Source organism: Corythoichthys intestinalis, chromosome 6 (genome assembly GCF_030265065.1).
Source record: "Corythoichthys intestinalis isolate RoL2023-P3 chromosome 6, ASM3026506v1, whole genome shotgun sequence".
NCBI classification, from domain to species: domain Eukaryota; kingdom Metazoa; phylum Chordata; class Actinopteri; order Syngnathiformes; family Syngnathidae; genus Corythoichthys; species Corythoichthys intestinalis.
This window is the reverse complement of record NC_080400.1, coordinates 32,410,539-32,421,160: the sequence shown is the minus strand read 5'-3', so window position 1 is coordinate 32,421,160 and position 10,622 is coordinate 32,410,539. Positions and strand designations below refer to the sequence as shown.

The window sequence follows — 10,622 nt, the reverse complement described above, 5'->3', positions numbered from 1 at the left end:
CCTATTGGCTCACAACGCAAATTACGCATCCAGTTATATACATGTGATATCAACAGATTCACTAAACTAAACGCGCACCCATTGAAACGAACGGTGGTTGGAAGAAGTGCGTCACGTAGACGTAAGTGGCGAACCGGCCGGGAATCTCCCACTTGACGACATTTTGTAGCGGGAAAAAAGTGTCCATGATGAATTTCAAAACAATATATATATATATTTTTTTTTTTTTTTAAATTTTATTATTATTTTTTTTTAAAGAAAATAATATTAATTGCTATCCACCAGAATGCAACAACTGTTTGCATCATTGTTAACATTAATATGTGAAATTGCATTTTTAAAATTCCTCTCGAAATAAAACCTTTATTTAAATGTGAGCTAGCCTTTCGACTTCTGCCCGATTGTCAGGTTTACGTCAAATCTGTGTAGTTCAGCATACGCGGATATTGTACAGTGTATCACAAAAGTGAGTACACCCCTCGCATTTCTGCAGCTATTTAAGTATATCTTTTCATGTGACAAAAATGACACTTTGACACAATGAAAAGTAGTCTGTGTGCAGCCAATATAATAATTTATTTTCCCCTCAAAATAACTAAAAATATAGCCATTAATATCTAAACCCCTGTCAACAAAAGTGAGTATACCCCTATGAAAAAAAACGTACATCCCTAAATGTCCAAATTGAGTACTGCTTGTCATTTTCTCTCCAAAATTTAATGTGACTCGTTACAGGAGTGCTGTCAGCATTGCTGCAGAGATTGAAGATGTGGTGGGTCAGCCTGTTAGTGCTCAGACCATACGCCGCACTCTACATCAAATTGGTGTGCATGACTGTCAACCCAGGAGAAAGCCTCTTCTAAAGACGGTACACAAGAAAGCTAGCAAACAGTTTGCTGATGACATGTCAACAAAGCACATTGATTACTAGAACCATGTCCTATGGTCTGATGAGACAGGCAGGCTTTCTTGTGTACAGTCTTCAGAAGAGGCTTCCTCCTGAGATGACAGCCCTGCACACGAATTTGATGTAGAGTGCGGTGTATGGTCTGAGCACTAACAGGCTGACCCCCACCTCTTGAATCTCTGCAGCAATGCAATATAAGCTGCACACAGACTACTTTTCATTGTGTCAAAGTGTCATTTTGTTAGTGTTGTCCCATGAAAAGATATACTTAAATATCTGCAGAAATGCGAGGGGTATACTCACTTTTGTTATACACTGTATATGGAGCTTGTGCATACGGAGTGAATACAGTAATATGACCATATTAAGAAACCTGGAAACATCCAAATAGTCAAAGAAAAACTTTTTTTTTCTTCCTAGCACTACAAATGCAATACACAGTATGGATAAAGAAGAACACTCCTCAGATTAAATATTTCAATTTGATTTATTTGAAAAACAAAGCAGAGCATTCATGATAGAGTTTGGGACATGGAAAATTGACTTCAAAAGCATATATGTTGGCTTTGCAAAAGGAGCTCGGTACCATTATTAAAAAATATAGTTTTGGTTGATACATTTCAATGATATGTGATTTGAATTATTTGTATTCGCCCCACACGCCCACCGTCTTGCCATCCCACTCGCTGTTGGAGAGACACTTGACCATGAAATGTCCCAGGTCATGTTTGGAAATGGCTCGTCCCCTCAACGCATTCTCCGTCGCTAAGTAGCTCTCCGTCAGGGGAAGATCATCTAAGGGTCATATTTTCAGGTCAGGTTTAGTCCATCTGAATACCTTATTCACTTTGAATAAGATATAAATAACTAATCTAATGAGATCAAATGAAAAAGCTATACAGGGAATGTTACAAAAAGGTAATTCAATTTATTGATCAAATGTGAAATGTTTAAATTGTGCATTCATTATTTTCATTATGATAGTTAAGTTATATTAAATCAGTTCAAAACAATTTATTTCAACTCATTTATGTACAGCATTTTATTTTCAATCACAGAAATTCCCATTTAACCTTGTAATATATTTTTTTTTAATCATTTGTATGTACTGTATTTTAAAATATTCATGAATATATTTTTAATTCATTTTTTATTGTTATACTGTACCTTATACAAATTTCAATACTATTTTATTGACAACAGCATCTACGTATATTACATAAGTTGTAAGAAAAATATCAATTCATCCATATTAATATTTTTTAAATCGTTATTTTATTAAATTAAATCGTTAAATACTGCAATTGGCTGTATTAATTTAATTTATTGAAAAAATTATATTTTGTCAAATGTTAGTAATGAATGAGCATTTGTATCAATTTTTCAAATTTTATGGAATCAAGTAACATTCTAATCTTATAGTGAACTGCCTTAATATTTCTTACATGCTTGACCCCAAATATCTTCACAGTTTGCAAGCTTATTTCTCTTTCATTTCTATTACTGGAACTGGAAATCCACAGTGTCAGTTCAAATTTAGATTTTCATTCAATAACATATCAGTAGACGGCGTATGCCAAACGTGTTATTACTGTTTACACTCACTTCCAATGTGAGGCGGCATGACGGCCACGTAGTCTAGGTCAGATGACTTGAGGACAGCGTACATCCTGTCGTGGTCCTCGGTGACTGCCAGCAGGCGAGGCGGCACTTTGGAGCGATCCCACAACAGGAAGGCTGATTAACAGGAAAAGTAAGAACATTTAGAAATATTCACAAACGTGCGCAAAGGGTGTCAATGCAAAGCGTCGCACCTGACATGCATCCAACCACTTTGCGGATGCCGCGGGCTTTCATGGCCTCCACGATGTTTTTTGTACCTTCAGACATCACTGTAGTTGGACCTGAAAGAAACACATACAGTATAGGTGGAGTTTGTTTGTTAGTTTATCCACAAATTTTCGTCAGGTGTTGTTTAGGGCTGCAACGATTAATCGATTACTTGAGTAATTCGATAAGAAAAAGTCCAATTTTGCGGCTTCGGGGATTCATTTAATTAGAGCAGTACTTCTCAAATAGTGGGGCGGGCCCCCCCAGGGGGGCGCAGAGCAATGCTGGGGGTGGCGCGTATGACCTTGGGGAACATACTTTTTTGCTGTACTAGAATAAAGTGTAATTGCACATCCACTCAGTGGGTGGCAGTGCCACTCTCATTTTCGGCGTGTGCGCAGTATTTTTGAGCCAAACAAGAGCACACAGCAAAGAGCACCGGAGATATGAAAAGCTAAGACAAGGAAATATGACGAAGCGTATGCAACATTTGTCTTTGACTTTTAGTACAGTGGGAGACGAGGTAAGACCAGTCTGTTTACTTTGTCTAAAAATGTTCGCAGCGGACAGCAGGAATTTTTTTTTTTTTTTTTTTTTTTGCGAAAATGTGCCAAATATTGCCAACAATCCGTGTTACCTAAGTAAACCAGCAAGCCCTGTCAGCATCATATAAGGTGGCATAGTTGCTCAGTGCAAAATAACCCCACACCATAGCAAAGGAGCTGATACTCCCTGCAGCAAAAATAAAAACTGTCCCTCCGTCCAATGACACTGTCGTTTTTGTTGTGTTAATTTTTGTTTTTTCAGTCTAATTGTTTGGAATATTATCCTGATGAGTTAATGGTGCTAATCAATTAGAATTGATTAAAATCAATAAATAATAATAATTTTTAATTTTCAGTATCAAACGGTCAAACTATCTAACTTGACTGTATAGATTTTTTTTTTTTTCACTTTATTGAACGTTGATCTATATTACTTTTTGCTTTTAATATTAAAAAGAACACAATGTTATGCAGAGGTGTACTTATAAAAATAAGAATTTCATATACAAATGATACTACAGTATATTTATAGTGGCGGCAGAGAGTTGGGGGGGCGCGGAACGTTTACATCTTGCCGTGGGGGCATAACAGAAAATAAATGAGAAGCACTGAATTAGAGTGACCTTCTAATTGGTTGTTTTGAAAGTGTTGCATTTTATTTTATTTTATTATTTGGGTGGATACACTGTCCTCTAGTGGCAACAGTGAATAACTCATTCAACCTGGCTGAATCCAGCGGCTCCCTCTTAAAATCAACATAAGGTATGTTTTTGTTTGAGCTAATATATTTGTTTATGCATTTGTTATTTAGTTTAGACGTGTATATCTAGCAGTTTTGATGGGAATATGTGTTTGAATGATTTGTTAAGAGTATTGTAGAAAAAAAAAAGTTACAATTTTTAGCATTTCAACTAGCGGACTTCTACTATGTAAGTCAGCCAATTGTTCTTTTGTTGTATGGAGATCTTCATTTTTTTATATCGTTTGAGGCTAAGCTCAGCTATTTTAATGTATTTTTAAATGCATTTATTGTTCTTATGAAATGAAAGTGCACTGCTGCATAGTTTGACATTCAGTAATTTTTATTTTGTATTTGCATTTAATGTTCTTTTGAAAGGGTAATCTTAGCAAACCAAAATAAATATTATTGCAAGCATCAACACTTGTTTTACATATCTTAAAATTTATTCTGCAACGCATTAAATGTTCGTAATCCGATTACTCGATTATTCGAACTAACTGATAGATTAATCGATTACCTAAACAACTGACAGCTGCAGCCTTGGTGTCGTTTCATACCCCCCCCCCCCCCCCCCCCCAAAAAAAAAAAAAAAAAAAAAACAATCACCATTTAAGATGGCGTTCAGTTTTAGTTTTACTTTTTTTTACTTTAAATGTGTGAGAGGTGTTTTGACGAGTTTTTTTGTGTGTTAAAGCAATTGTTCTTGAACATTTTACAATACATACAACCTCAAAAGGTACGTCATTGTCCGAGTATCGCCATCATGCCCAACAGTAAAAACTTTTAAATTTTGGGAGAAAAAAAATGGCAATCTACGAAAGGATTGACTTAAATGGATTAGCGTTAGAGTCCTAAATATTTGAAAATAACGCTTCTACAACATTTAAAATTAATCTTTTATTATATCTTTTATATAAATTAGATGATGGATTTAAGACATGGACAGATAAAGGAATTACAACTATAAGTCAAGTGGTTAAAAGGGGAGAAATAAAAAGTTTCCAAGAACTGAAAAATACATACAATCTTACTAACCAAGACTTTTTTAGATATCTGCAAATACGCGATTACTATAATAAGAATGTTAAGATAGGTGGGGACGAAGTACACCCTATAATACAGATGCTGGTACGATCCTATGAGAATGTTATCCCTAAAACTGTGTCAACTATATATCGCATATTGAGAGACTCAGTAACTGAGTCAACACTATATGTGAAAATGAAATGGGAAAGAGAGCTGGGCGAACTGATACCAGAGGAGAAATGGAACAACATGTGGCGGTCACACTTATCAACATCACAATCACCTAAATGGAAGGAATTCAATTGGAAAAACTTAATTCGATACTTCATCACACCCAAAATTAAAAGTAAACAAACAAGTAGCCAACAATCTTGCTGTAGACGATGCAACGACTTGAATCCAGACCATACACATATATTTTGGACATGCATTAATATTCAATCATTCTGGGAGAAGGTTCACTCAGCTCTCTGTGATATGTGGGGATACACAATTCCCAAATCCTGTCAGGTATTATATCTGGGACTTTTAGAGGATGTAATACATAAAGAGAACCAGTATATTGTGAAAATTCTCCTTGTGGCTGCAAAAAAGGCCATACCAAAGAACTGGTTAAGAACTGAATCTCCAACATATGAACAATGGCTGCTAATAGTGGATGAAATACTTGACATGGAACGGCTGACATATAGGCTAAAGATAAAAGAATATTTGTTTTGGAAAAACTGGGGGAAGTGGCTGACTTACAGGGAAAAAGGGGTATAATATGGATTTCTGGCTCATCATGATAGAGGAGAACACAGGCCCGTTTGGTGCTCATTAGTTATATTTTTCTTTATGTTTGGTGTTGGTGTTATTCGGTGGTGGGGAATGTTGTATTTGTGTTTTTGTGTGGAAAATTAGAAATAAATAAATAAAAAATTGTAATTTAAAAAAAAGTTCATCTTTTATTGGTAAAATTTATTTCAACTGAACTGTACTTGATAAATGCACAAAAAAAGATTTAATTTGGTCCAATCTTTAGAGTACCACTAAAAGGAGCCCGCGTACAATTTGTGACACTCATACTATACCAAACAACCTTGTTAGAGTGGGTGTAAGTGGGATTTGGTGCTATTTTTTACTGTGTTAATTTTTTTATGTGAGTTTTGTGTTTGTGAGTTTGAGTTATTGTTTGCGGTTTTTGATGGTGAGTATTTGTTGGTGTGAATATTTTTTGTGCTAGGAAACTTCCTACTCATAGGTCAAGGTACCACAGTCAATTCGCAGTTTAGCATTTGCTAATTTGTTATTCACTCATAAATTTTTCTTTTCATTTTATATTTTTTGTTTTAAGTGTTTTGTCGCCATCTTGTGGTGTCAATGCATCAGTATTTTTTTAAAAAAAAATATTTTCTTTATTTGGTTTAGGGCTCACTTCTTTAATCCCCAAATAACAGGGGATCACTGTACTGCATCTGTGTATTTTGTTCTTACTGAGATCATTCCTTGTTCCCAAGATGATAATGGCGGCGTCCTGCCCTTCTAAGGCTTTCTTCACATCATCCTTGTTGAGCACGTCCCCCACCACCACTCTGGATGCCTTGTGGTCCGCCGGAAGCCTGGCGGGGTCTCGCACCAGCACTGTGACGTTGTAATCTGCAGGAATGGAGAGTAACGGAATAAAAGAGAACCACTGTAATGCTGAAAGGACTTTTTTTTTATTTTAAAATTTCAATCATAAAACTGTTCAAAGATGGTTGACAACTGCTTTTTCTCAGGAGTAGAACCTCTTGGAATTAGAAATTTCTCCCGTTGTTTTGATGAGCAGCAGATGTACCTGACAACTTTTCCTTGTCTTTCACATGCAGACACACACGTACTCAAACACCCAAATTGGACATGTGACATCGCCCCTCCTGTACGCCCAAGATAACAAGCATCTATCAACATCATGCTGCTCTAACCTGACTCAGCAGTTTTCGATCAGGATTATAATGCTTAATCACATCAAATTAAGCGGTAACACTTTATAATAAGGGTACCTTAATTAACATTAGTTAATGCATTTTTTGACAATAACTCATGTTTAAGTAACATGACAATAATTCATTTAATCCCTTATCAAACATTTATTAATATATTAATTGACCTGAGTTCATGCATTAAATTAATGCATTAGTTAATGTATTTTAAGACAATAACTAATGTTATATTACAATAATTACTAAAGTAACATTACAATGCATAACCTGACAGTAACTAATAGTTTGGTAAAATTAAAAATATACATAGGCCTATATACAATTAGGGTTTAGGGTTTGTTAACGTAAGCATTTATAATTTCTTAGTTAAGGGACACATGTGCCACACTTTAAAATAAGGGTCCAAAAAGAATTCAGCAATGGTTAATAAAGGTTAAGGGGGGGAACTTAAGCATTTATAATTTCTTAGTTAAAGGAGACATGTGCTCCACTGTACAATAAGGGTCCAAAAAACATTCAGTCATGGTTAATTAAGGTTAAGTAATACTTACGAGGTACGTTCACGTGAAATAATACTATACTTAAGAATAGGTTAGCAGCACCCAAGGACTCACAGAGCAATGTTTCTCATTTCAAAATAACATAATCACTTACTAGTACCAATATATATTAATAACTATTTATTAATGCACTAATGTATATGTGAATTAATGCTAAGTAATGCAGCACCCAAGAACTCACAGAGCAATGTTTCTCCTTTTAAAATAACATACTCACTTACTAGTACCAGTATACATTAATAACTATTTATTAATGCAATAATCTATATGTGAATTAATGATAAGTAATGTATTATTTATATTATTACCTAACCATAAGTATGGTATTATTTCACGTGAACGTACCTCATAAGTTTTACTTAACCTTAATTAACCATTACTGAATGTTTTTTGGACCCTTACTGTAAAGTGTAGCACATGTGTCCCTTAACTAAGAAATAATAAATGCTTAAGTTACCCCCAAACCCCTTAACCTTTATTAACCTTTACTGAACGCTTTTTGGACCTTTATTGTAAAGTGTAGCACATGTGTCCCTTAACTAAGAAATTATAAATGCTTACGTTAACAAACCCTAACCCTATATAGGCCTATATATATATTTAATTTTACCAAACCATTAGTTACCGTCTGATTATGCATTAACTAATGCTTTAACTAATGCTTTAACTCATGTTAATTAATCTATTAATAAATGTTAGATAAGCAATTATATTAATTATTGTAATGTTGCTTAAACATTAGTTATTGTCTGAAAATGCATCAACTAATGTTAATTAAGGGACCCTTATTGTAAAGTGTTACCAATTAAGCATTAAAATAGCTGATTATTGTTATTAATTCAATGAATTAAATTCACCTGAAAGTCACTACTGGGCTAATTGGTTTAAATGTCATGGTCACAATTTTTTCTTGTTCTTTTTTGGGGGGCGTGGGGATAAAAGAGAAAGAAACAACAAATTCCAATGTTTAAAAAAAATGCTAATATTAAAAAATAAATAAAAATTACACGTTGAACGCAATTCAATGCAGAAAACGTCAAAATGTAAATGAACTATTAAAAAAATAGTGTGCGTTTTTTTTCAACCACTTCTGGTCAATCCACATTCAAAATATTCATGTTATTGAGGACAGCACGGGAACTATATTTCACATTCTCATTATTCCATGTTTTAAAAAATCTATTTCCCAGAAAAAAACGTAGGTACATTATGAAGAATACTATTTTTTTAAGCTATTGGGGGAAAATGTTAATCTGTCATACACCATTCCATCCTTTCTTATCCATAATGTTTTGCTAACAATGCTTTTTCTTATTACTGTGTTATTACAACAACAAAAAGTCGTGTCTTAAACTATAATTAACAAATGAATAACAAGATGAGTATTTAGTTATTACGTTTAAACGTCTTTGGTTGCATTGAAGTAGCTGAATGAATTTAAGATTATGATTTAAACGACAGACATTTACGTCATGAAGATGTGATGTCATATCTCACCTGCAGCCGCTGCAAGAGGCAGGGTGGCCAGACCGGTCATTCCCGTCGCCCCAAAAATGACCACGTTCTTCACTGAGTCTGACATCGTCAACGATAAGCGCGTCCTCAGATACAGAGTGAGAAGTCAGTTAACTCACATAACATTCATTCAGGCGATGGTTATTTTCCTTCTGCCGCTTCCGCCTCTTATTGGCTCCTCCCTTCTTTTTCTTAAGTTCCTCCCCCTGCGTCAATTTAAAGACACAGTCTCAACTTTTTTTTTTTTTTGAGAGGGGGGCTTCCCCCACCTTTTTATATATTATTCACCCACTTTCTTGCCTTTTACTTGAATTATGTAAAATACATTGTGTATATGTAGTTTAGTTTTAAATTATACTCCATATACACTCACCGGCCACTTTATTAGGTACACCTGTCCAACTGCTCGTTAAAACTTAATTTCTAATCAGCCAATCACATGGCGGCAACTCAGCGCATTTAGGCATGTAGACATGGTTTAAGACAATCTCCTGCAGTTCAAACCTTAAGACAATCTCCTGCAGTTCAAACCGAGCATCAGTATGGGGAAGAAAGGTGATTTGAGTGACTTTGAACGTGGCATGGTTGTTAGTGCCAGAAGGGCTGGTCTGAGTATTTCAGAAACTGCTGATCTACTGGGATTTTCACTCACAACCATCTCTAGGGTTTACAGAGAATGGTCCGAAAAAGAAAAAAATATCCGGTGAGCGGCAGTTCTGTGGGCGGAAATGCCTTGTTGATGCCAGAGGTCAGAGGAGAATGGCCAGACTGGTTCGAGCTGATAGCAAGGCAACAGTGACTCAAATAACCACCCGTTACAACCAAGCTAGGCAGAAGAGCATCTCTAAACGCACAGTACGTCGAACTTTGAGGTAGATGGGCCACAGCAGCATAAGACCACGCTGGGTGCCCCTCCTTTCAGCTAAGAACAGGAAACTGAGGCTAGAATTTGCAGAAGCTCATCGAAATTGGACAATAGAAGATTGGAAAAACGTTGCCTCGATTTCTGCTGCGACATTGGGATGGTAGGGTCAGAATTTGGCGTCAGCAACATGAAAGCATGGATCCATCCTGCCTTGTATCAACGGTTCAGGCTGGTGGTGGTGGTGTAATGGTGTGGGGAATATTTTCTTGGCACTTTTTGGGCCCCTTGGTACCAATTGAGCATCGTTGGAAGTTACAGCCTACCTGAGTATTGTTGCTGACCATGTTCATCCCTTTATGACCACAATGTACCCAACTTCTGATGGCTACTTTCAGCTTGCCTGGCTCTGCCAGACTATTCTCCACTGAGAGAAATAGTCTGGGAACCATCCCATTAACGGCCTTTTCGAGCAGATACAAAATCAATCGACAAATCAGATTCATTTATTTGCGTGACGTGTTCTTCACGAGCAACGTCACTCTTGCGCGTCGAAAGTCGTCTCTTCAACAACACAGATGGTGAACGGCAGAGCCGAGAAGATGTACCAGTCCACGGTAAAATCAGTTTTAAATGACCCAAAACACATCGACACGAGTCACTGACAACAG

At 35.9% G+C, this 10,622-nt stretch overlaps 1 protein-coding gene across 1 annotated transcript; it reads right to left on the bottom strand.

The window, feature by feature from the left end:
* Window positions 1-1,392: 1,392 nt before the first annotated feature.
* On the bottom strand, window positions 1,393-9,260 carry blvrb (biliverdin reductase B). The gene is made up of 5 exons (XM_057838264.1): window positions 9,072-9,260; window positions 6,527-6,688; window positions 2,722-2,811; window positions 2,513-2,644; window positions 1,393-1,702 (listed from the first exon to the last, which is right to left on the bottom strand). Exons 1-5 carry the CDS (start codon window positions 9,154-9,156, stop codon window positions 1,548-1,550), a joined length of 624 nt encoding a protein of 207 aa, XP_057694247.1. The 5' UTR covers window positions 9,157-9,260; the 3' UTR covers window positions 1,393-1,547.
* Between the last annotated feature and the right edge of the window lie 1,362 nt (window positions 9,261-10,622).